Source organism: Plodia interpunctella, chromosome 1, assembly GCF_027563975.2.
Source record: "Plodia interpunctella isolate USDA-ARS_2022_Savannah chromosome 1, ilPloInte3.2, whole genome shotgun sequence".
NCBI lineage: Eukaryota > Metazoa > Arthropoda > Insecta > Lepidoptera > Pyralidae > Plodia > Plodia interpunctella.
In genome coordinates, this window is record NC_071294.1 from 7,352,542 (window position 1) to 7,379,900 (window position 27,359).

Below are 27,359 nucleotides of genomic sequence, written 5' to 3' on the forward strand. Positions count from 1 at the left end.
GTCGCCAAGCCTGATGTCGACAGTCGCCAGGCGCAAGCGCGCGACTCAGAGTACACTTTCGGCAGTGAGCGCGCGGCGAGCTTACCGTCCACACGAACGCGCATCATGCGCACGCGCAAACCGCGAGTGCATTCCACCAACATACAACAATATTGTGAAGTGATATTCTGATATTCTAAGGATTTCCCTCTACTACACTACTGGAGCTGCTCTTAAGTAAGTAAACATTTGTTTCTTTCTTGATGACCTTTCGCGATTGTCGAATCGTACGCGATCAGCTGCGAAAGTGCGTGAGGGTGTAACAGGTACGTATCAGAATGTATATAATATGTATATATCTAACTTTATTTCTTTTATACGAACACTCTACTTAGGTACTAAATGAAATTCTTAGTATAAGTTGAAATTCTTAAGGTAAGTTAGTAAAGAACGGTGACATGATTTCTCTTTCGAAAGTTTCGAAATCGTATGTTAACGTGAAATCCGTAATAATACGGCAATGGCTAAGAAAAGTATTCATCTATTGCCGCTTTTGATAAATTTCTAAGGCCAAAATGAATACAATTTCGTTCCGCGTTATGTCTATTATTTTTAGCAATCGTAAACAAAAGTGAATGTGGGCGGCATTGGTATGGGAGAAGTGAGAATGGGAAACAAAGAGCCGTCAATTCCTACTCATATCTTGACCTCTAACAACATCACAAACCACACAGTAATAACAGTAGATAGATAAAGGTTTGATAACGCCTTCATTGAATATTTAACATGCATTTAATGGACGTCATATAAACAAAATAAGCATAGTAACTGTACCGTTATTTGAAGAAATATTATATCTGTATCGGGGAATATTGTGTATGTATTGTATAATTAAGGACAATCACTACTTTGTTAATATGACGTTATTATGTTTCTAAACAAGAGACAGCTCTGGGTACGATTAACATGATGTCTTAAAAAGTATTGCAACTGCAACATATTACTCAAATGAAACACGAATAATTTTTTTGATGTCGTTAAGATAAGCACAAGCAAACATCAGGAAAGTGAATGATCTGTAGAATTTAATGAGACGAAAACATTACCGAGTTATCAGCCTGGTTATTTTCCCCTGAAATCCTATTTTCATTTCATTTTAAATGTATTTAAAAAGTATGTGTTTCATGTAACACATAAAAGCGAATCATCGTAAGTTTTCCATTATCGATTTTCCCCTGTCTTCGAAGAAAGTGAACAGATATTTTTTTGCGCAGCCATGTGGCACTACGTAGTACTCGTACATCATTATAGCTAATTGGCCAACCATTGAGGTTCGAAGTTAACGCAGCGTGGCCGCCCTAAGGCCTCGCGCACATCCGGTTCCGTCGGGGGTCGTTCTCACCCGTATTTCCGCGACAGCCACAATTAGCTGGATTAGCAAATTAGTTGATTGTGTTGCGCATGCGCCGACCCGTTTCACGCGCAAATCCGCGCAATGCTACACAAAGCTTAATTACATTTAAGGAATGTTTCGTGTTTACGAGGCTTATGACATTAACGGCCTAGATATGAAACCGAGCATGAGATTTTTATTAAAATATCATGTTATTGTTTACCTTATGGATATATATAGTTAAGTAACTTTAGTGCAACGAAGTTATTATTATAAGACTATCATATTTTTCGGAAGTATAATATACAAGTATAATATAGTAGTTGAATATGAATATGATCAATACCTAGCAGTCTTATCCCCTTCCAATAAAGATACCATGCCCTAAAGATCTACACTAGAGCGAAACCATTGACAGAAATTATATGAATGTTTTTTTAAACAGTTTAACTTCATTAACGCTTATTTATTGTTGTTTTTTTATTTATCTCTGAGGAGTCCGCGTGCATTCCGTTACTTACATAAATCTGTAATCAATACGGTGTTATCTTACTTCACACCTAGTAAACATGCTAAGCGTTTAACAAAACGGAATATTACAACATGAGTCTGGTAACTATCGTATGTCGATATTTAAAGGTTATATAATTTAATAAATCGAGGTCTAATATTGTCGTTATAAAAGTGCAACTTACATCTCACTCGCCTTGAGCGATTCCTATTCAGTTTTGTATTACTATTTGGCAGTGCAAATGATTGTAAATAAATTAAGGAGTGTGATGATTAATCATGCCTTTATCCTTTATAGAATAGAATTCATTTTGAAAATAACAATGTGATGAAAAAATCCTGGAATCGAGCGGGATTGGAACCCAAGCCTTTGTCTATACGGAGCTGTTTTCTTAACCACTGAGCTATCGAGACCTCGCCAGATTGGCCGAATTAGTTCATCTCTTTACGTCTTACGCCGACGTACATTATTTTCATTAGAGAGTAGTAGGTAGAAGGTACTCTTATCTAATTAGAATAGACATTGCTGATCTCAGTCAGATGAATTTGAGCTTGAACTAATTACTAGGCGACCCGAAGCGAATATTATTCGTGACACTATTGATATTTTATTGACATAAGATTTCATAGACTATTGTCTATGATAAGAACATGACTTTATTATCATATCACATTTTGATACTATGGGTCATCCAAAATAAAGTAATACCAAGTCAGTAACTCGGCTAAACCCAAACCATTTTGGTTTGCAATCGGAACAGCTATAGTGCTCTATAAAAGACTTCAACGCACGCCCACCGCTCACTCGGCGCCGTCGCCTCACATCTCTAGCGAAGGCTACATCAAATACTCCTTTACAATACATCGACTTGATACTACAATAATTATAGCTTTATTCCATATCATTAATATGACCTTGTAACATATGAAGGTAGCAGTTATGTTTAAAATTCAACACACATATGCATTGGACTTAAAAACATAACGGTCTTTACTATCACTTAATATTTATAGAAATGAGTTTTGATTAAATTAATTTTGCTAAAATATTACGATCTATTACTGAAAATGTTGAGTATTATTGTGTGTGACGTTTATGTTCATTAACCAAATAAATAACTGCGTGAATGTCATAGAATTGTCATTTTAATTTTAAGAAAAAAGTATTTCTGTACATATTATAAATTGTTGTCACAATGCATTATTGCCAATCACCGCAGTTGATTAATAGACAATACTACACATGCGAAAGTTCCAGTCATAGGACGCAAACATTTGGTAGGTATGTAAGTTCCTTGGGAAACATAGGCGCTAGGAGAAAAAATATCCTAAATTCTCGAACAAAAGCTAGTCGATAACATACCCTACGTCCTGCCTGTTGGTCTAAGAATCCTTATTTTATCCATCGGTCGGTGGTTTATATCAACCAAGAAGCACTCTTTTCTACGCCGCTGCTTGAATTGAAATGATAACTTGTATCAATACATTTTTTGAAAATAATAATGAGAAGAACGGGTTCAATTCTCGCTCGATTCCAGATTTTTTTCGTCTGTGTGACATGTATTACAAATCCATTTAAATTGTATCAATATTTTTTGTTTAACTTTAGATCCACATCGCAATCCGATGATCATAACAAGAACTATGTTCAGAGACTAGCAGTAGGATTGGGAATTCGTAAGAATTTTCTTTACCTATTGAATGTTTTTATTACATATAGTTATAGCTATTGTTTGCAAAGTGGCTATCAACTCTATGCAAGAGTCGAGTGAAGCTGCGCGACAATCTGTACAAAAAAGAGAAAGTGGGCCTCGGAGCTAGACAACAGCATTCATTATCTGACCGTCGACAAGGTTTTCTCAAAGAATTACAATACCTACCTTCAAGAAAATACATTTTCATAAGGATATTATAGTTCATTGATAAAAATGCAATCAGTGATAAGTTAATAATGATTGGCGAAAGCCAATCATCATAATGATTACATATCTTGGTGAAAACCAAGATCATTATGATATTTCTTCTGAGACACTGGCTATTGAAAACCCGGAGAGATTTACTTTACCACGTAAAGCTTGTATCTTGTCGTATCTTGTCGATCAAGCCAAATGCATAATATATTATGTAAGTTGGATTCCAAAGAGTCTTGCGACAATGGGTGTGATTTAAAATGACCTGTATAACTTGTGTGTAAGATAGATTTTATCTTGACACTGTGATTTCTTTGTTTCGAGGCCGCCCGCGACTTATTGACCAGCAGCCACCACGCTTCAGGAGTTTTCTGGCACGCGGCGCCACTTTGCTACAGTTTATATCTTTACATCATTTAATTTGAAATTTACATCTTTACAATATCAGGATTAATTCTACTATAAGATAAAACGTTTCAGATTTTTTAGGATGCCTGTGCCTCAGGTTCGTCATTTCTGTGTCGTTTATGGTAAAATTATTAATATACTTTTACGACATTCCTATGAAATAGCAGGCATCTGATTATAACGTGTGAATATTAGTTTTAAGCATTTACTATACCATATTTTTCGGCGCGATGATCGTTGTTATCGCAGTAAGGATTATTAACGTTAAATTAATTCAGCTGTTCAATGATTTGGAACGGTTTTATAAATATATTATTAAACTAAGATAAATGGCACAGGTACTCATATAAATTTTACTTGAAGTGATTTCTGTTTTTATATATATTTTCCTAAATCAAAAAGCCTTCGGAATCTTAGATATTCCTTGTCCTTTGACAACTTTCCTGAACTGCCTTAATTTAGGCACATAAATAAAGAGCAGATGGATATACAGAATAGGCAATAAGAAAACAAAGTGTATCAAAGTCGTGAGACTACCGTTGGTAGATTATTACTTAAGTTCAGTTTCTTAACATCGAACAGCTGTATGAATAGTGCGATTTAAGTCAGTGTTGCGTACTTGGTGTTTGGGGGGGAGTACGGAACTAGTGGGGGGAGGGGAGAGCTGGCGGCCCCCAACAGTGAAAGTAAGCCTGCACTGGCCATTGGCAGCAACTAGTTTAGCCGTCGTAAGGCGCTCAATAAGAGCGAATGCATGACGAATTGTATCAAAAGCATTGCTAGGCCATACATACGTAAATAATCGCGTAATCGCACACACTTTATAAGGTATAATAATAAGATAATTTGTAGAGAACAACATGCTCTAATACAACTTGTGTGACTAAGTATAATCAATTATAACAATCAATGTATATATAGTTTCCAAGTGCTGTGCCCTATAACTGGGGACATGATCAATACGTCTTCTTTATTCTGTCTTTCATTATACTTTTTTGGGAATCATCGATTTTCCAGTATGAATAGAATTTTCTATCAGGACCTTCTATTAATACTGGAAAATCGATGACTTTCAAAGATTAGTGCAACACACTTGAAGAGTTTGTTTGCTTTACGAGTATAATTTTCGTGGGGTAATTGCATTGTTTATAAAATGCTGTAAAAATACTCTCTAACACAATGGAATCTAGAAAATTATTGATTTAGAAACTTTTGATTTTGATTTAAAAAAATATTGATTTAAAAATCTTAATACGCAAGTACCTATTGCGTTTATACATATTAAGAAATCAATCAAACCAGTTGGTGACTTATTTTTAGTTCTGATTGGACAATGGTCATTAACATTACGCACACGAATTTAAAACTGGCTTTAAAACGAACATTACGTCATTTACTGCTAACGAATTTGAACGATTAGCTTAAAAAGCACTTACTCAAAATACCGTAAGTCATTACGTCAGTATTCTCAACATTTTCAAATAATATCCAAGTTTATCTGCGGTCTTTCATATTTTGTTCATTGAAAAAGGGTAAAAAATAAGGGCAATCATGATCTGAACATGGAAACTTTACAAGAAAACAGGTTAAAATGGTTATTGCCTAGAACTGTAGCCTATAAACAAAAAGTATAAAGGCGAGGCGAGGTCCGAGTAAGCCGACGCAGGCGCAAGTCGCTGACCTTCGGCCGCCAGCCCTACTCGCCTCAACAAAACTAACAAATTCGGTACTGTATCAACTTTTGTAGAACGGAAAATATTTAATTTATTAAGTATCTATACAATAAGTTTCATTATACTAGAGTTTCCTGTTTATAAAAAAAAAAAAACACTGAAAACAAATTATTGAACTTCTTAGTAAACAGTCTATGGGAGGGGCAAGTCAAAGACAACCGTTTCTATTTTAGGGTAACTCGAAAGCTAATAATTTATTTAAATACGGCTTGTCATGTCGCGGCAATATCTTCTAACCTCCAAATTTCATATTCTTTGTTAGATTCATACTTAGTTGGCTTAATGCCAAAATAAATGTATTAGACGATGTTAAAAGTAAATATTCGTATAAAAAACGTCTCTCAAATTCCTCCATAAATCCTTTAGGGATGAATGACCTGCAAGGTCGGAGCTTGCCGAGGTATTCGCTTTGTGCGGGTGATTCACGAGCGTAGTCCAAAACTCTGGTATTTCCACATATTAAATTAAATAAACTCCTTCGAAAATCGTGAAGGATATTAACCAATACATTATAACCGCTTCCATTTCCTACCGGAATAAGCCGGCTGGCCTTATGAGTTGAAGTGAAACGGAACGTTGTTTTTGAATGTTGGACTCTCCAATTAATGAATTGCAAAAGTTGTCGCTATTCTTCTTCTATATCACGACTTGACAAAATCGTGAAAGTAAAGTAAAACAGTTAACAGTATTTTACATAGAGTATATTACTTATGTACTACTACTGAAAAACAAAGTGATACGGAAAAATAAATTTTGACAAATTATAAATACTTACGTATCAAGTCAAAATCTTTGCATTTCCGATCGATCACCAGAGTAGGTGTATAGGTTCGACAACATGTTGATTGTACTTCACATGATAATTGAGTAACTTACAATTTGTAAATATTTTTTTACCTTTGAATATAGCATTTACATTGGTATATTTCAGGTTAATTAAAGATGGCGGCGTCGGGAGGGAAGCGCCGCGACGACGGCAGCGACAACTCTGATGACGAGCTCACCCCGCTGGCGAACGAGATCTACGGTGGCAGGTCAGCCTCAAGACACAATCTTAAACTAACTAAACTATCTTATTGTTGAAGAAAAAGCTTTTGAACCTTCTCGTTCAATGCAGCTGATTAATGGAACAGTAATTTTCTTAAAAACCATTAAATTGATGATCCGTGATCAATATTCAACTATAAAAAGACTTTATATAGAATGGGGTTGGTATATAGATATTTTTCACGTTCAATTATTAGAAAGCTGAACTTATATGTCTCTGCAAAGATCAGATAAGAATGCATTACCCAAAATTACAATACGGAAGCGCTGCCGTAAACAAATTAACACGAACTTTCTACATCTGTTTAATTAGTGATATCGGAGTTCAGACGATACTCAATTTGTATTCGAGCTTGCTAGCGAAACGTTGAAAGGTCAGGCAATGTTTACTAATCGCTTTCAAAAACCAAAGATGTTCTTAGTCATCGGGTTAAGAGTTTGTGTGTGAATAGCGGCAGAGTACAGTTTTGATTACGTGGAGATGTCAGGGGACGGAACGAACTCACGAGCGGACTGTAGCGCATGACATCATAACGTGTCATCAGGTTTTTGGCTGTACACGTCATAAATATATAGTCAAACCTACAAATATACCTACACTTTACTTTTTGTAAACCATTCTTCAGACAATAACGTTAAAATTTTGCAATGACTGTGAATAAGATCTTAACATGAGTTATAGAGATGCAATGATGAATCATAAATTTGCTATGAGGAAATTTGCAAATAAAGACCGGTTTTTGGCAGATAAATGAAATGGTAGAAATGAACGCTACTTGCACGTCATCTCGTCCGAAACTGAATAAACATTTGTGAGCATAAAGTATAATTTATTAATATTAAATTAATATTATAATATTAATACGTTTTGTAATAATGAAGAAGACAGTTTTTTAGGTTTTCCGAGCAAACATGACCAAGAATATTGTTAAAGAAATACAAAATACATTCTCAGCCATATTTGCTACTAATGGAATAATTATGAAATTGTTTAATTGTGTCATCAGCTATACGCATAACAATGTTGTTAGTAATGTGGCCAGGGCATGTGGTGCATTATTTTCCCATCAGAGCACGCAATAGTGCGTTACTCTGGTCTTGAGCAATCGGCCACATAACAACGCGTCGGTTCCGCTTCTACGGAGACTCACTCACGACTCAAATATGAAAATCATTGCGATGACTCTTACATCCGATAAGACTTCAAATATTGTTAATTACTTGCCTTGTTATTTCAAATATTGTTATTTACTTGTTAATAAGATGGAGTTTCTACGAGTTTTTAGAGTTTATATTTTCTCTTTGCCATGTTTTAGCATCACGCTCATTGGATAGGTATAAGGTATAAACCACAGACGGTTAAGGAGTTCTTAGAAGTTATGAAGCGTTCTTCTTGCTGTAGAATAGTTATTGTTATTGAAGTAAAGCACATAACAATATTATAGTAAAATGTGAGTAATCTTTGCATGGAATAAATTAGCTAAAATACCACAATAGGATCTGCAAATTCATTGAATGCTTCACGATTTCATGTAGAATTTCTCGTGGAATTTACCCACTTCACTTGCATTTCTATCCACAAAGAGCGTCTGCAACCAGTCCTAGCCGAGGCCTAGACTTCATAAAATAAGTAAAAAGGAATGGATTCGTGCTTTGCTTTGTTTGAGGTCGGTTCACATTTGCCGATCGGTTATGCTGAGAAAAAATATGGAAACCATAGAAGTAAAGATTCTGATGAAAAGTTTCACCATTAGTTTGACTGTTCTTTACAGTAATACCGGCTACTACTATCGCACAGATGCCGACATGAATACATGAACATTGCGTAGTTTGTATGAGAGCTTTTATTTATCGCAACGAAAAAACCAGCAATGTATGCCGAATCCCCTAACGTGCGGCGAACTGGACCACGACATTGTGGAGCCGGCATAAAATGTGACAATTCTGTTCTATCGTCAATGTGGACGGCATGTCCGGAACCCGCTCAAATGCCAAGGTTGTCAACTCTGACGACACAACTTTCGATAAATCGACTGCGCCACATTTTTGCGCCCCACTTCATGCTGTGACCTCACACTCACAGTCATATAGACAATATAAATCTATCATCCTAACTAATATTATAAATGCGAAAGTATGTTTGTTTATTTGTTACCTATTTACGCTCTTACATAAGGTAGTTCAATTTTGGCCCATGAAGGAGTACTCCTTACATGTCAGTGTCAATAACAACATAAATGTAAAATAAATGTCACGTTTTTGCTAATCCATAAAAGAGATGATGTTATAAATCGTATACTGTCTGACAAAGCAGCATTGACTTGACATTTAAAAGCAATTTGAATGCCATTCTGCTGTCAAGAAATATAGATTTATTTTTCTGACGAGATCAAATGTGATCCGTAGGTACATTTTTAAATATTTCACATTAAAACCGTTCTGTTCTCATGAGAAATTTATTAATTAGTATAGTTTTTTATATAAAATATCTACTTACCTAAAACTAGTACTATATGGGCATAAGCATAACAATATTATTATTATATTGTTTACAAATCAACATGTGAAATGGCATGTAAAGAATACTTGGGTAATAAAAAGCAAAACTGTGGTTGCCGTGACCGCGGGACGAGCGGGGTCAGTCGTGCTCGGAATACGGGATGAGGTTGGACCGCCACTGCATGAGGACGGCACTATATCGGACTTTAAACTTGATTTATTTTGATACTACAAGTTTGAGTCTTGTAGTATCAGTCGAGTGAGTGTTCAAGGATATATATGTGCCAATGGTCTGACAAATAGGGTGCCGAAGTCTGCGAAATGGAGTAAAAAAAAGTAGGAAAGCGGGCCCTAGGCTCAGACATAGCCGAGGAATAAACCGAGAAAACGGTCAGATGAGAGGAAGAAACTCGAGTCGAAGTTATGAGTCATCATACAATACTCGTACATATAAATTGTTCATGCTTAAATTGAAATTTTAAATAAATCCTAAATATAAATCCGGCTCGTTGATGTCTTTTCTTGTAAAAAAGGTTGTAACTTTAATATCAGTGATTTTTAGTGTCCGCAAGTTGTGATTTGGATGTTAATTCGAATTTTATAAATAAACGCAAAATGTCTGACGCGTTGATATCTTCTACTAGAGCGAGCACGTATTATTTATCTGTCAATTCTGCTATTGTAAATTTTACTTTGGCATCTATTTTTTAGACGTTTTATTATCAGCCATTATTAATATAATATTTTTTTTCGTAAAATCAGAATTATATTTGACTGCTTAGGAATACGTCGTCCTTTCTTGTCTTTATAAAAATATAATATTTTTCATGAAAACCGTTGAGTAAATATATCCGATCCGATCTAAGATAAGTTACCCATAGATCTTCGACATTATATCCTATTTCAAGTATCATATGATACTACTATGATACATATGAGTCTAACTTGTCGGCACGGTAACTAAGGTATTATAGGAATAAACATTCTATGTATGAATCAAAACTTTGCAGATAGCTTTAAGCCTTTACCTTCGCGGGAGGGTCGTCGACCCCGAGCGCTGGGCATTCGGTAAACGGTCTTGAATCTGAAGGCGAGGTTTATAATAACAAACGTCACCTTTATGGTGCAATCACATAGGGAATCTTTCTTCTCAAGTTTTAAGTCTCTATAAATTTTGTGTACATCACTGGTGAGAGGCGTAGATTTTCCAGCAATGAACTTCTTTTGGTGACATCACTTGTAAAAAATCTATACGACCATAGATTTTAAAGGTCTTCTAGCGCGCAGACTGGACTGTTGCCATAGAAATAATGGAATATAACCTTAAGCATTCATTGCATACTTCTCCTGTACTTGTACTGCCCTCGTACTAAGCTCCAAGATAACTTGATCTGCAGTTCACTGTATAAGAGAAATTAGATTTACAAGTCGCTCTTTCTTTAATTAGTAGGCGCAGCTCCAGTTCGAAATCGAATGTTATAGGATATGTTCGAGGACATTTCCTCGATTGTTATAAATTACAATGACAATGAATAGGTTCCTAAATATTTCCGAATATCATCTTCCAGTGCATGCATGGTTTTATTGAAATGACAACCTTTGTAGTGTAGTGCACTTAACTGTCCATCGGTATACATTTTATTTCTAACACTTATACACTGATATGGCCGTGCAGCTCTGGGTATACCACAAACCGCGGCCCACGCAACAAGCTAAGTGAGCATGGGAAGTTGACTTTTCCATTTATTTATTAGCATTAGTTAGGTATATCCTCGGTGCGCTAGCAGCTAACATTTAATTTTACACAGAGCCTAGGATGTATATTGGGCGTATTAAGAAATATATATTTATTTTTTTAAACGTACTTATCCAAATGTAATGTGGCCAAATCCATTTATCCGGTGCAGACTTTTATATACTAGTATTTAATGATAAAATTTAAACTATCAAGAGCCTTGTGAACCTTGATCAAGTTGCCTTCAGACTCAGTTATTAGAATGTCAGTAGAAGTGTAAAGGAGTTAGTTTTGCTTCACGACACGAGTTAACAGCGACGTGAGACAAGACGAAGACAAGACGAAGGCTTTCGTAAGGTTTCGTGCGCCCGAACGACATTGACTGATCTATTGTTAGGCGCGGGCGCCGAGCGTGACACTCGCTAACGCCTGTTATGTTACGATGTGGTGAAGTTTATCGATTCAATATATCTACATTGCTTACAATCACAACCACGAAATCGAAATAACTTGTCAGACGATTAGATATACGTTTCCATGGTTTCAACGTTCAATGATAAATGCTTTGGAGAAATGTTAATTAGTTGTTAGGTATTTTTTAAATTAGGTGGGATATTTTTTGTATCTAATTGTTCGTATTAAATTAGCTTTCGAAATATCTTTTTTAGGTATAAGATAGGATCTAAGCAAAAATGTACTAGATCCGACACCGAGAAACTGGGACAAGGGGTGGACGGGGACGACTATATCTTCAATAATACGTGTAAAATATTAAATAAATTAACTTCTACATATATTTGTCGTCAAACCAGCAATATCATGCCTTAAGGTCAAGGTAGCTGACATCTAGAGACAAAGAATAGAAAAAGCTTTATTTTATTAGTGCCATATAAAAAGCTATATTTTTAGGACCGCTGTTTCTGCTTAGAATTGCATTAAATAAATGTAATTGTGAATGAAATTGAACCAGGAAAGTAACTTTCATTAGAGAAGTGCGATCGCGATCACATAGCAATTAGAATTCCAAGCTATGTAATTTCACATGCTTACTGCTGCAGAACGGACAAGTCGCCGCGGGACACGTTCTCATACGATGCCGTTATCACCAAAAAATAATATCAATTAATTTATATAAAAATAACAATTTATTCACAAAAGAGTCAATTACAATCTGACAACCCGAAAAGTTCACCCTGCAAATGGTACATATTTTTGTGCCTAAGTTTTAGTGTAAACCATGTAAATAAATAGTTCGCTGTCTGCACCCTGAGACTCACGTTCCATTAGAAATTTAAGGATAAGAATTTTACTATTATGAATCTAGCTATCATCAAAGCAACGGTATTACAATAAAGTGAAAGAAAATATCTCAAATAATTAATATTCACATGTAGTCCTGTGGAAGACAATGACGAATCGGCGTCCATTGGACACGCGTGCCGCCCCGGCGCGGGCTATTGCGATCGCACCGTTGCCTGTCCTCATAACAACACGAGTTATTGAACAATACTCGCCCAAGCAGGACATACGGCTACCATCGTCTGTGTCCTGCCTAACTTTCCCTTGCTTCCTTGTTTACTTACAGTGATGAGTGCGATATCTTAAGTGCAGTTTGAAATAAAGAATGAGTGAACACGATCGCAGAAGTCATTATGAAAGAGATCCGGCTGAAGAAGCTTTATATGGAGCAAACAATAATTCCTTGTATAGCAATGGCACGTTACACTATTGCAGCATTTACAGGTAATAAGACTACCTACTGAAGTAAATATTGTTGCACGCGCTCGCTATAAATCACATCTATCAATCACCTAATGCAATATGTTCTTCGCGTTCTTATGCGTTACTGAATCACGATACTGTGAAAATTGTGCGTGCGTGCATATCAAATGAAAGTATTACATGAAATTTATTAAAAATTCTAACCTACCTATTTCATTTAGAATATAATTCAAATAACTTATTTGTTGTTGTGTTTATAGTAAGCAGAACCGCGCAATTTATAAGAACAAAAAACTGAAATAAACCTTGTTCAATAATAACATGAATTAATTTAATAGTAAATTATCTACATTGTAATAAAATGCTGTTAACTACATAAGTTTCAAGTTTCATAATTATGTGCATTTAAACATTTAAATGAAAGTTGACTATGCCATCATCATATCAGTCATATAATAATTCGGCTGCTCAGTGAAATTTCTTAAAGTATCGCTATACGAGTAAACATTTTTCACGGTTTTCATAAAGGACATGCTTTCTATATTTTATCGATGTGAAGGAATAAGTAATAGAAAAATATAACTGGTAGTAAATTATTGGCTAGAAATTATGAAGTTCGACGGCCGTTGTGGCTAATTGGGTTACTGTTGTACCACCGTAACTTACGTAAACCCCCTGTCACAACTGTAGTACGCAAAACCAAGCGCAGGCGCAGGTCGTGGCGAAACAATTCAATACCTTTACAGTGTGAATGATTTATGAGCGGAATTAGCGCCTAGTTAAGTAATTGGAGAACGAATGCCCGCAGAATGCCTGCAGTGAAATTACTTAATTCGAGTGTACAAAATTTCGATTTATAAGTGGTTCCACCTACGAACAATATATATATATATGTAGATTATAGTTGTAAGTAGATTATAGTTCAACTGTCTCACATGAAGGATGTAGGGTTTTTGAGCCAAACATTTACGTACTTTAACTGTGCGAAATTCAGTAGTTCGTATGAATTTCAGTATATCTAGATAGCCCGACAGGTATAGTTCTAGTGGTAAGAGCCTTTTTACATCTTCAGGTTAATTAGGTACATTGAAACATTAAACAAAGTTTGTAGATAAAAAAGTCTTCACATTATAATAATATACATTTATTGCTACTTATGGAACATTGTCGGAAATGTGCAAATATCAGTCGCAATCGGAAGGAAGAATATCGTTCACATGACGTGACAATGCTTGAGATTTCCGTCGCACATTCGCACCGTGTGAAAATTGTTTTTCTTGCTTTTAATAGCATTGGGAGGCCAAAACAAATGTGATGTTATGAACTTAATACTATATTTATAACCGAGAAAACATCTTAATTATTTACCTACTAAACACGGCTATTTTTACTGTACAGTACTACAACTATTACTCCTACTAGCCTCGATTACCGTCACATTTAGCACAGTGAAACTGAAACCTTGTTAATATATTTTTCCAGCCAAAGAACCGTGCACGAGACAAAAGGATGGGACGTGTTCCGGGAGTTCCCGCCGAAGCAGGACAGTGGGTCGATGGAGAGTCAGAAATGTCTGGAGTTCACAGTGCGGATGCTCAAAGTGCTGGCCTACATCGTAGTTTTCGTGGTGGTACTTGGCTCCGGCGTGATTGCCAAGGGCACCGTCCTCTTCATGACCTCGCAGCTTAAGAAAGATAAGCGGCTATCCTTTTGTAATAGAAATTTAGGTAAGTTCCTTTTCTATCACCTGACGTATATCGTGACGTATATCGCTTTGTATATTGATTCTTATAATTTTTTTGCACCAAATCCACGTTTTAAGTTGTTTTGTTTTAAATATTTTTTCTTCTTAACGAACGAACTAAATATCTCTTCAGCGACAACTACATATAAAAAATTTATTCTATTCCAGGTAGAGATAAACAATTTTTAGTCACATTGCCAGACGAAGAGCGAGTAGCGTGGATGTGGGCTTTGCTCGCAGCCTTTGCTATTCCCGAGATAGGCACGCTCATACGCTCGGTCAGGATATGTTTCTTCAAGTCGTCCAAGCGACCCACGAGCGCCCAGTTCATTGTGGTGAGTAAACAATAGATTTTCCATGCATTCGGTTTATCCAACCATGAAATGATGGATTAGTAACTGGATAACTTAGTTTTTGTTTAAATAGCAAGGTCTTTATAGGTCTGTCTGTTAATTAAACTTCAAGAATCCAATCAAGTATATTACATTTAGAAAGTCTATGCGTTGTGGATCGATACTTCGATACATTATTTCAATATTTATGATAATTATTTTTTTAGGTGTTTATTGCGGAATCACTTCACACGATCGGAATGGCCCTACTTTTCTTCAAAATTCTTCCCGAATTGGACGTAGTAAAAGGGGCCATGATAACGAACTGCCTCTGCATCGTCCCCGCTATCCTGGGCCTGCTGTCGCGCAGTTCCCGGGACTCCAAACGATTTGTAAAAGTCATCGTGGACATGGCCGCCATCGTGGCTCAAGTGACCGGGTTCATTGTATGGCCGCTGTTGGAAAACAAACCAGTGCTGTGGTTGATGCCCATCGCTGCGTTGTGCATATCTTTGGGCTGGTGGGAGAACTACGTCACGAGGCAAAGTCCCATAGGTAATATACTTTATCATTTAACTTTCGATTAGTGTTTGAATATGTCGCAAGTGTATTTGCACATCACATGCCGTATCACGTAGTCTTAATCCCTTACGGGGTTTAGAGCCAAGGTATCTATGATTATCAACTGCTGGTTTACGTAAGTTGAAATCTAATGAGATTATCAATGTCTTCAACATTGAACACTCAATTAAAATATAATAAATGTTGATACAAAAAATATATTCTTTATAACTGAACATATTTAGAAAGCATAGTTATAGTGAGCGAAATAGCTCAACATATGCCTTGCAATTTAAATTAATTAGGACTTGGAAATATGAAATATTTAACTATTATTTATATTGAATCTCTTTGTCTCATCTAAGCGCTTTCCCGGTTACTTTTGCTTCGGTTTCCTAATTTTTGTTCTACACTTTTTCTTCAGCACCCTTACTTTTCAGACTATTTTTAAGCAATATTGATCGGTACGACATTGGTTAAATGATTACTGTATATTTCCAGGCATTATAAAAAGTCTAGGAAGACTGAAGGAAGAGCTGGCACTGACGCGGTACTACACGTACCGATTCATCTCCGTGTGGAAGATCATGTTCTTCATCATCTGTATCCTGTTCGCGCTGTGGATGGAGGGCGACGAGCCCGCCATGTTCTTCCAGCTGTTCAACGCTGGCTTCGGACCGCATAACATAGTCGTTGAAGAGGTATTATATTTTTTCAATAGGTAGATTGTTTGAACAAAATGTGACCAAGATACTAGTGTTATTTTAATTTTGTTTTTATTAAGTTTATGTTATATTTGCACATATTACGTTCCACGGGTAAAGGTGTCTTGTAGATGCTATTATTGTATGTGATTTTGTTTTTTATTTTAATAGTTTTTAAGTTTCAGATTAATGAAATAAAGTTTTATCATAGGGTACCTTTACCCGCTGAACGTCTCACATTTTCTAAGTAAGGAATTTAAATTATTATTATGATATTTTAAAATCTTTTCTTATTGAAAACATGTGTTCCTCGACCTGTTTTAATCACATATTTATTACTAGCCGATGCCCGCGAATTCGTTCGCATGGCTGAACAAAGGCCCGATACACCAGTATCAAGTGTTCTAGATAAGATAGAGTAAATAACTTAACTTAGATAAAAAACTTAAAACTGCTTTCTTGCAGCAGTAATGCTAATTTCAGATTTCAATTTCTTATATCATTAATGGAGGCAAAAGTCCTTTCCTATGCAAATCATGATAGAACTATGTATCTTATATATAGATATGCACTTGCGCTGTAATCGGTATTAATGAGAGAGAGCCGGCGATGCGCAATACATAATAAATTGATATTCTTGTCACGAGTCGTTGATGACAGCGTGGGGACCATTAGTGAATGTTTCATCAAACTTTAGCACCTTGCTAATGTTACAAGTATGTATGAAGATGCTTGCGTAATGTTTAGCCCAGCTAGACAGTGTGTATCCATGTACATTCAAATTATTTACAAAACGTGTGATCTTTCTAATAACTTTTCTTATAAACTTAGTTTTCTCACATTTCCACATATGACAAAACAATGTGTCAAAAATAACACATAACCGATTCTTAATTCTATAGTCAACACTTAGAATCTTTATTGTGTAAAATAGGTAGGTACCGATTAAAAATTAAAGTCAGAAGTCAATTATGTATCTAAGAATTAAAATTCTGTCTCAGGTTCAAATCCAATTGGGAGGTACAATCATACCGGACTTAGCCAATGCGACTCTAACAGGAGATTCAGTGGAACAGGCAGCGGCGCACAAATCGGCATTCTACGTCCTTCTCATCCAAGTGTTCGCGGCCTACTTCTGCTACATCTTCGGGAAGTTTGCCTGCAAGATACTGATACAAGGCTTCAGCTACGCGTTCCCGATTAACTTGGTCATACCGTTGGTGGTCAATATGTTGATAGCGGCGTGCGGATTGAGAAACGGAGACACGTGTTTCTTCCACGGAACTATTCCTGATTACCTCTTTTTTGAGAGCCCGCCAGGTAACTGAATTTATGTATACTACATATTTTACTTTTGATGCTTATGTACTTTTAGTGCAAAATTTTATTCTTTTCAATATTTATTTGTTTACTTTCAGTATTCACTCTCAGCGATTTCATTTCCCGCCAAATGGCCTGGGTGTGGTTACTGTGGCTATTATCACAGACCTGGATTACGATACACATATGGACACCCAAAACGGAGCGTCTAGCCTCAACTGAGAAGTTGTTCGTGATACCCATGTATAACGGGCTTTTGATTGATCAGAGCATGGCGCTGAACAGGAAGAGAGATGACCACAAAGATGTCAAGACTGAGGTAAGGGTAGAAAAACTTTGGCAAATTCGCCATTAAGATTTAATATTTTATGATAAAAACAATCTTTTTTGCATTATTTACCAATTTAATCAACGGAATTCATTTTTTGGTTTATAATTGTCGATAAAACAGCGAATAGATAACCCGAGCCCGTTTCAATAAAAAGCGAGCGAAGAAATTGAAGATATAACAAACAGCCAATGTTGATTTCCAGGACCTTGCCGAAATAGAAAAGGAGAAAGGGGACGAATATTACGAAACTATATCAGTACACACGGACAACACTGGTTCTTCTCCCAAAACGGTGAAGTCTTCAGACTCAATCACAAGGATCTACGCCTGCGCTACTATGTGGCACGAGACCAAGGATGAGATGATGGAGTTCTTGAAATCTATTCTAAGGTTGGATGAAGACCAGTGTGCGAGGAGAGTGGCTCAGAAATATCTGCGAGTGGTGGATCCTGACTATTACGAATTTGAAAGTGAGCATACAGATATGCTTAATTTTGTTGAGAATATAAAGTTAACGTCCACCCCAAATTTATTGGATTTGGCATAATTTGCGGAATACAACACGAAATAGAAATATGATTTTGGATTCGGACAAAGATATCAGAGGGCGAAGTGCGGGTTTGCATTTCACTTCTCACCATTCTCACCATTCGATTCGAAGTGAGACGCAACGTACTAATCACATTGCGGCGTGGTTGTCGTTGCATTACAAAGGCGCGCTGTGATTGGTTAACTGCGTCTCACTGCCAATCGACTCGATGGTGAGATGTAAATAGCAAAAGTCGCACTACGGACACAATATCTTAAAGCACAGTCCTTTGTTAAAGTCGATCGATAATATTTTGTTTTCAGCTCACATCTTTTTGGACGACGCATTCGAAATCTCAGATCATAGTGACGACGATTCTCAAGTCAATCGTTTTGTAAAACTATTAGTCGACACGATAGACGAGGCTGCGTCAGAAGTGCACCAAACGATCATCAGGATTCGTCCACCGAAGAAACTGCCAGCACCTTATGGAGGCCGCTTGACTTGGGTTCTACCGGGAAAGACCAAAATGATCTGCCACTTGAAGGACAAGGCTAAGATTCGTCACAGGAAGCGTTGGTCTCAGGTGATTTTTTTTAAATTGTTCAGGTATAAATTGCATTGCTAGATGAATATCTTATATTCCCTCGCTCCCACTAGTATAAAGATTATGAGACGTCTAGACCATGAAGCTATAGATAATACTGGAACCGCACTCTCGATTACTTGATGCAATGTAAATATATTGCCAGTAATATACATAGGTACAACGTACATTTCACCATGTAAGAAGAAAGGAAAGGTTAGCTCACAAGTGTAAGAGATAGCAATATATGTATTTTTTACACAATAAGTTCTAAAACAGAGTGAGCTCCAGTATTATGTATAGGTTCATGGTCTAGACTAGAGATCCTAGTGTGGTGTTGCAGGTGATGTACATGTACTACCTGCTGGGCCACCGGCTGATGGAGCTGCCCATCTCCGTGGACCGCAAGGAGGTGATGGCGGAGAACACGTACCTGCTGACGCTGGACGGCGACATCGACTTCCAGCCGCACGCCGTCCGGCTGCTCATCGACTTGATGAAGAAGAACAAGAACCTTGGCGCGGCCTGCGGACGTATTCATCCTGTTGGTTCTGGTAACTGTGGAATTGGTTTTAAAGTTAATTACACCCAAAGTTTGCTAGATGAAATTGTAACATGTTGTATTACTACTAAATTAAAACTTGCTGATTTGGCTAAAACATTACTTTTCGGGAAGTCAACCAAATATTGATTTTGACTTAATATTGTATATTAGTAAATATACAATATTTTTAAGTATATCTCATAACTTCAGGTCCTATGGTGTGGTATCAAATGTTCGAATACGCCATCGGCCATTGGCTGCAAAAGGCGACCGAACACATGATCGGCTGCGTGCTCTGTAGTCCCGGGTGCTTCTCCCTCTTCAGGGGGAAGGCGCTCATGGACGACAACGTGATGAAGAAATACACTCTCCGCTCAGACGAGGCCCGCCATTACGTGCAATACGATCAAGGTAAAATATTACGGAACTTTAAATAACTTACGGAACTTTAAATATTACGGAAATTTGGCTATAAGTATTTGTAATAAGTAGTAAGTATAATTAACTTATTTTACTACGATAACCATAAAATTTGATTGAAAGAAAACCACTATGCCAATTATTTCCAATCGGAAGAGGCCTTTACTCCAGCAGTGGAAATTCAAAATCTTTTCATTCGAGAACAACATGAATATTATTAATTTACTCTACTATTGTTTTCTTATGAACGTTATATAACATTTGAACAGGAGAAGATCGTTGGCTGTGTACTCTCCTCCTGCAGCGAGGTTACCGGGTTGAATACTCAGCCGCTTCGGACGCCTATACCCACTGTCCCGAAGGGTTCAGCGAGTTTTACAACCAGCGGCGTCGATGGGTGCCCTCCACTATCGCCAACATCATGGACCTGCTCATGGACTACAAGCATACGATCAAGATCAACGACAATATTTCTACGCCATACATCGCTTACCAGGTGAATGCCTCAAGCTTAATTTTCATTAAATTTTTGACGAAACAATTTTCTTGCCATTAGTATCTTTATGAAAATTAGGCGTTGTTGTATAATTATGCCCTCCTATAGTGTATTACGTATAAAGCCTGAATGGTCTTTATGTAAAATGGTACTTATCGTAATTTTTTTACACAGGTATGTAATGCAGAGGTTTTCCTCTGTCTTCTCCGTCACTTATTAGTAGTGTGTTTTCTCTAACCAGATTAATAGTCTAGTTACGAGTAGATTAATATACCAAGTAATGATGATTTGAACCTGGGATCTTTAAATTTTAGGCGGACGACTCATCCCCTCCACCACATTGATATACAGATGTATACTTACCTACTCCATGTTTCATTTCAGATGATGTTGATGGGCGGCACGATTTTGGGTCCTGGCACTATATTCCTTATGTTGGTGGGAGCTTTCGTGGCAGCCTTCAGAATAGACAACTGGACCTCGTTTGAGTACAATTTATATCCGATCATGCTTTTCATGTTTGTTTGCTTCACTATGAAATCGGAAATACAGGTAACGGATAGTTCAATTTTTCTTTCGACGCTGGTCAGTAACTCACGCTCACAAAGTTTTTTAGTAAACCATTTCTTAATTATGCCAGTGAACAAACGAAGTACCTTAGTTTTATTAAATACTTTTTTCTTTTGCGTCTATAAACAATGTATTGATAGTCTATAAATAAATGACTTAATATGATTAAAATATGGACGCTAATCTTATATATATTTTTGGTTAAACCAATAAAACAAAAAGTAAAAATTAATTATTATATTCCAGTTACTGGTGGCACAAATATTATCGACAGCATACGCGATGATAATGATGGCCGTGATCGTGGGCACGGCGCTGCAGCTGGGCGAGGACGGCATCGGCTCTCCGTCCGCCATTTTCCTAATAGCCCTCTCCAGTTCTTTCTTCATAGCGGCGTGCTTGCATCCGCAGGAGTTCTGGTGCATCGTACCTGGAATTATTTACCTGTTATCTATACCGTCTATGTACTTGCTCCTGATTTTGTATTCTATTATCAATTTGAATGTTGTCACGTGGGGTACGCGTGAAGTGCAAACGAAGAAAACTAAGAAGGTAATTGATCGTACTTTGTGTTTTACACAAGATTGTTTATTGTTGACATTCAAATTAAAAAATATATGTATATGATAATTTATTTCCATATTATTTTGTTCAAGTGAAATACTAATATAAAGCGAAATTGTTTAAGCGGAGAAGATTGATTGATTGGTTTGTTTATTATTCAGGAAATAGAACAAGAAAAGAAAGAGGCAGAGGAAGCAAAGAAGACAGCCAAACAGAAGTCCTTGTTGGGTTTCCTGCAAGGAGTGAACAGCAACGAAGAGGAAGGCTCCATCGAGTTCTCGTTCGCGGGACTGTTCAAATGCTTGCTGTGCACACATCCCAAGGGAAACGAAGAGAAAGTCCAGCTACTGCATATTGCTTCTACTTTAGATAAATTGGAAAAGAAATTGGATGTTGTCGAGAGGTACGTAAGCTTTAAGAGGGCGCTGTCGGCTAACTAGCGCCACATTGGTTAGAAAGTGATTAACCACTTAAAATATAAAATCGTTTATCCAGGTCAATAGATCCGCACGGGCTAAATAGAGGCAGGAAGCTGTCGGTGGGTCACCGCGGCAGCACGAACGGCGACCACGGGCTGGACGCGCTGGCCGAAGGTCCAGAGGAAGAACACGGCTCCGACTCCGAAACTGACACTCTTTCTACATCTCCCAGGGTATGTGCTGTGATGGCTAGAAATGATACAAGGCTAACTAGGGACTTCCGTAATTTTTCTCACTAGTTGGCGCCACTGGTCGCGTGAGGTTTTTACTATGCCGAGAGGCAGGACCGAAAGTCGCTATGCTCGTGTACGTGAAACGAAACTGTATGATATGAATGGGAAGGAATCGTTTCGAGTGGGGGCGGAGTGACCATATTGTACATTACTCTTTTATTATAATGTGTTATGGGTGACATGTGCGCGAATATGTGCATAACAAAATGGTTCAAACTGAAATGAAACCGAGATCGAGCCCCTGGGCGAATTAGACCTCATTAACTCATTATATTGATATGATTTATATGATCATTTTATGTTTTATAGGAAAGAAGAGACGATCTCATTAACCCATACTGGATTGAGGACCCTGATCTGAAAAAAGGAGAAGTAGATTTTTTGAGCCCCACAGAGATACAATTTTGGAAAGATCTCATTGACAAATATTTGTATCCTATTGATGCCAATAAAGAGGAACAGGTATGATAAAAACATTCCACATATTACAAGATAGATAATTCAGTCGTTCTCAGCATGAATAGAGAGAAAACTAAAAGTAATACATGTAGCAAATGTACCTAATACACCTTAAAGAAAATTCATGTGTTATATGACAATGCTAATGATGGATTGGATAAACCGCAATGTGAAATATACTCCTTGATACTGTATTTTGTAAAATGAATATTGTGTGTGAATCATACTAATCAATTTTCATTTCAGGACATTATTTCACTATTGTTCTTTTGTAAACTTTTCTTTCAATTTACCCAAATTTTAGGCACGTATATCCAGAGATCTGAAAGAATTGAGAGATTCATCTGTTTTCTCCTTCTTTATGTGCAATGCCCTCTTTGTGCTCATTGTGTTCTTGCTGCAATTGAACAAGGACAACCTCCACTTTAAATGGCCCTTCGGAGTTAAAACTAACATAACTTATGATGAGGTTTCCCAAGAGGTAACGTGAGAATCCACTACTCAGTGATCGGCGTTCAACGATGACTAGGGACTATGACATCTGCCACAATTCATGATTCCTCACCATCAGTCACGACCCCAGTCACCCTTGAAAGCCGATTCAATTTTAATAAATTTCCTTGTTTTGTTAAATTTTCCAGGCTCGAATTGCAGGCGATTTGATAGAACTTCGTAATAAGTCAGTTTTCGCATTTTTCATGTTCAATGCTTTATTCATTCTAATAGTATTTCTATTACAACTGAACAAAGATCAACTCCACGTGGATTGGCCTTTGGGAATAAAGACAAACATTACGTACATCGAGGAGACAGGCGAGGTATAGCCAAATGTTACCAATGTGTGTCACTTCACAATAACGACCTTCTTCTAACCGGTCTGTCTTGGGATGGCACACCAGCATGGACTCCTAAAGACACGGAGAATTCAACTACTTGGGCGTCACTGTAATGGTTCCACGCAATTTTAATAAAACCTGAACCTTCTGATGTCCTCCAACCTTAAATTATAAAATTCAGACCTACCAAATAGCATTCCTTTACCTTCAACCGATTAAAGTGCGCTTGTGTCTGAGGACAACTCTCCCTTGAAGAATCCATCGCACATTTTCCGATCAACCAAAACACCAAGAATTAATATTCTGTTCTGTCTATTAAGGTGGCGGAATCTTTTCTATTAATTTTATCACGGTAACAGGGTTACTGGTCTCCCTTGTACATACATTATATAAAAATTGTATACCTTCAAAGGAGCGGTGATTTGTTTAACATAACAAAATATTTTTTATGTATGGTCGTACATTCTTTTCAATATGTATGTGTGAGCTATGTCAAACATAAAACCATTTGATCGAAATTATTAAATTATTACTTACAAATGATTGTAAAGGTTTTTGTAATAGCATTGTTCGCACATCCATTAGGTGTTCAGTTCAACACAATTCACGATCACATTTGTTGTTAAATGTTTCCAAATTTTTATTTTCATAGTTAATAATACACATCCTGTTTGATGGCACTATTTGTATTCACCGTCGTGGAGTAACATGACATAATAATATTTTTTGGTAAATTTTAACCTGGCAATGAAACTAAAACCATTTTATATTTACAGGTGATTATTTCAAAAGAATACTTGCAATTAGAACCAATCGGTCTCGTATTTGTATTCTTCTTTGCTTTGATCTTGGTCATACAATTTTCGGCTATGTTGTTCCATCGATTCGGAACCCTTTCACACATATTAGCATCGACAGAACTCAACTGGTTCTGTACTAAAAAGGTAAGTTATTAAAACTGGTTATTAAAAATAAACATTTCTTTCTATATAAACATTTCGATAAATACTATGGTACTTTCAGTCTGAAGATTTGTCGCAAGATGCATTACTAGATAAAAATGCTATAGCCATAGTCAAAGACTTGCAAAAACTAAATGGGCTGGACGACGATTATGACAATGACTCAAGTTCGGGGCCCCATAATGTTGGTAGAAGAAAAACCATCCACAATTTAGAGAAAGCCAGGCAGAAGAAGCGGAACATTGGCACGCTGGACGTTGCATTCAAGAAACGATTCTTTAATATGAATGCTAATGATGGACCTGGTAAGCGAATTTATAATATCATTATGAGAAAATATTTCAAGTTGGATGAGAGGAGGATATAGATAACAGAGTCAGCTGCGGGTGCGGACTTTAAATTTGATTTTAATTTTTGTAGGTACTCCAGTACTCAATCGGAAAATGACGCTCCGTAGAGAAACATTGAAAGCTTTAGAGACAAGGAGGAACTCTGTGATGGCTGAACGAAGAAAATCGCAAATGCAGACTCTGGGAGCAAATAATGAATATGGTGTTACAGGAAAGGTATTTATTTTATGTACAGTGAACCGCATGGAACTCTATGCGGCGGTATACGGTCACATTGATCTCGTAAAGTGCTGTTCAAGTACATAGTCACTAGGATAAAATATGTTTTGTAAATTGTCAGTCTTTTATACTTTGTAATGATTACTCAATAACAAATATTTGGTAAATATTTTATTAAAGTAGTTACTAACTACTAATATGTAAATGGCCCACATTTTATTATTTCAGCTAAATAATAATATAGCTGTACCGCGTCATCGCACATCGAACGCAAATATTTCAGTCAAGGATGTATTTGCCGAACCTAACGGGGGACAAATAAACCGCGGCTACGAAACTGCAATAGGAGATGAGGAGGAGGCGAATTCCATGAGACTGCAGCCAAGACAGAACCAAGTGTCCTTTCAGGGCAGATATCAATAAGTTGTGCCACTCACAGGTTTGCCACAACGGTTAAACATAGAGAGCTTACCATTAACGAATTTAGATACTCATTTTGTATTTTTTTAGATAATATTAAAAATAAATTTTAAACATCATATTGTTTGTGATATTTCAATGTTTTGTTACAACCTGTACATATTTAGTACAGAATGTACTAGCAACCTTTAGTTGAATAAACGGCTTTATTATATAATAGGTATATTTTGTACACTGCCAATTTATTAAATAAGATTATGAAACATTGTTATTTTATTTTATACCATTTGATAGCAACAACAATTGTTTTTCTAAAACTTGAGTATAATTTATTAACTGCAACAAAAACTACTATGTAATGTATATATGAAATAAACAATTACTCTATAATATAATATCAATTTGTACTTTGCTAAAGAATAATAAATTAATCTTTTTTATGAATGTCCCTTCAAAGTATAAAAATTTTTTTACACTACTCAATAGTTGGAAAATAGGTAACAAATCGACTTACTTAATTCTCTAAGAAGGAAACAAATTCAGTCAGTTTGAAGAGTTGGTCTTCACTTGATGTGTGTAGAGGAGCAGGCTGCATTGGTGGTGTTGGATTTACAGTGAAGCCATCGTCGCCTACCACCCATTTGCGATCTCGGCACGCATGCAATACTGCTTCCTTAGTCAAACCAGTCATCAATATGACTGTGTCTATTGATATGGAGCTGTATGATTGACCGATTAGATTGAAGGCACGATCTCTGATTTTCTCTGAAATTGTAAAATGGTTGACTATTAACTACTAGCTGTTTCACATAGCTTTGTTTGTTGCAAAATGAACAAGGTGCATTTGTCTTACAAACTGTTTGCCCTCATTTCTGGTCTCTGGGGCAGATATTTGAACTCAGATTTTTTTATGATTGCATACCTAACTATAATTTTTAAAGTCATAAACACCTTATACCAGTAATTGGTCTCTTTAATTATTCTAAAATAATATATATTTATATTCTATTCAAAAGTATAGTATATAAAGTAAAGACAAAAAACAATCTGGACTGTGTTTAAACCCTCAATTGAGTTATTATTATCGACCGGTAACTATACTGTAGATATTACATGATAGTTAACAATATAATTTTAAATGATTTACCTTCTAGTGCCCTTATAATGTTTGCCACAGGTTCTGTCCAGGTGTATGCAGTAAGAGCTTGGTATGTTCCTGCTAAGTCTTTTTTCCATAATTTCTGACCAACTGCCCAGATAGCAGCTATTTCAGGGTTGCTACCGGTGATGTTTGGTGGTATCCTTTTCCACAAAAACTTTGCATTACATCTGGAATAAAAAATTAGTGAATTTTAGAAGTATTCACAATGTTACATTGCTGTACTTGCATTGTAAGTATCTGAAATACTTACAGGTCATTTTGATACAGATAAATAGCTAAAAGCTGGGCATAAGTTGACGGTGAAGCAATACCATTGGGAGCCTGTAAAAACAGTGGTGCATTTTAGTATTACAATATTATCATAGGGCAGAAGAATCTCATCAAAATACATAACCTTAATCTTTATAAATGATTAATTCTTACCTCCAATTCCTGTTTTTCTAATTCGCCGCAAAGTTTGTCAAAATTAGATAACATAATGAACTGCAAAGAAATATGTTTAGTTATTTATTAATCCGTTTCGCGAATTCATAAACAAAAAAACAGACGAATGAAAACGTAGATAGTAGTCGTAGTACAAACAACAAAGGTACCTAGGTAGG

General features: G+C 36.5%; 2 protein-coding genes across 6 annotated transcripts; one reads left to right on the forward strand and one right to left on the reverse strand.

Annotated features, from left to right (window-relative positions):
• Positions 1 to 43: 43 nt before the first annotated feature.
• kkv (krotzkopf verkehrt) lies at positions 44 to 25,858 on the forward strand. Of its 4 annotated transcripts, none has more exons than XM_053750232.1 (23): positions 44 to 216; positions 6,865 to 6,967; positions 14,419 to 14,663; positions 14,849 to 15,015; positions 15,240 to 15,567; positions 16,075 to 16,274; positions 17,279 to 17,597; positions 17,696 to 17,916; positions 18,131 to 18,398; positions 18,781 to 19,043; positions 19,387 to 19,597; positions 19,798 to 19,998; positions 20,277 to 20,503; positions 20,888 to 21,055; positions 21,320 to 21,625; positions 21,799 to 22,040; positions 22,133 to 22,289; positions 22,659 to 22,811; positions 23,113 to 23,289; positions 24,421 to 24,588; positions 24,668 to 24,911; positions 25,027 to 25,172; positions 25,404 to 25,858. In XM_053750232.1, the coding sequence occupies exons 2-23, from the start codon at positions 6,876 to 6,878 to the stop codon at positions 25,596 to 25,598; spliced, it is 4,698 nt and encodes a 1,565-aa protein (XP_053606207.1). In that variant the 5' UTR covers positions 44 to 216; positions 6,865 to 6,875; the 3' UTR covers positions 25,599 to 25,858. The 4 variants fall into 4 exon arrangements, with proteins under 4 accessions (XP_053606207.1, XP_053606198.1, XP_053606189.1 ...); XM_053750223.1 differs by lacking the exon at positions 23,113 to 23,289 and adding an exon at positions 23,450 to 23,626; XM_053750214.2 differs by lacking the exons at positions 44 to 216; positions 6,865 to 6,967 and adding an exon at positions 12,724 to 12,957.
• Positions 21,296 to 27,359, reverse strand: CSN8 (COP9 signalosome subunit 8). Of its 2 annotated transcripts, none has more exons than XM_053750269.2 (5): positions 27,181 to 27,359; positions 27,008 to 27,078; positions 26,743 to 26,924; positions 26,110 to 26,360; positions 21,296 to 21,503 (listed from the first exon to the last, which is right to left on the reverse strand). In XM_053750269.2, the coding sequence occupies exons 1-4, from the start codon at positions 27,232 to 27,234 to the stop codon at positions 26,110 to 26,112; spliced, it is 558 nt and encodes a 185-aa protein (XP_053606244.1). In that variant the 5' UTR covers positions 27,235 to 27,359; the 3' UTR covers positions 21,296 to 21,503. The 2 variants fall into 2 exon arrangements, with proteins under 2 accessions (XP_053606244.1, XP_053606254.1); XM_053750279.1 differs by having other exon boundaries at positions 21,296 to 21,517.

Bases quoted from the DNA above. Each gene is read 5' to 3' on its own strand.
- kkv (XM_053750214.2), top strand. From the start codon at position 12,839: ATGAGTGAACACGATCGCAGAAGTCATTATGAAAGAGATCCGGCTGAA. The intron at 15,568-16,074 runs GTAATATACTTT...GTATATTTCCAG, and splicing joins CACGAGGCAAAGTCCCATAG to GCATTATAAAAAGTCTAGGA. The intron at 19,598-19,797 runs GTAACTGTGGAA...TCATAACTTCAG, and splicing joins TATTCATCCTGTTGGTTCTG to GTCCTATGGTGTGGTATCAA.
- CSN8 (XM_053750269.2), bottom strand. From the start codon at position 27,234: ATGTTATCTAATTTTGACAAACTTTGCGGCGAATTAGAAAAACAGGAA. The intron at 27,079-27,180 runs GTAAGAATTAAT...CTGTTTTTACAG, and splicing joins TAGAAAAACAGGAATTGGAG to GCTCCCAATGGTATTGCTTC. The intron at 26,361-26,742 runs GTAAATCATTTA...TTACAATTTCAG, and splicing joins CATTATAAGGGCACTAGAAG to AGAAAATCAGAGATCGTGCC.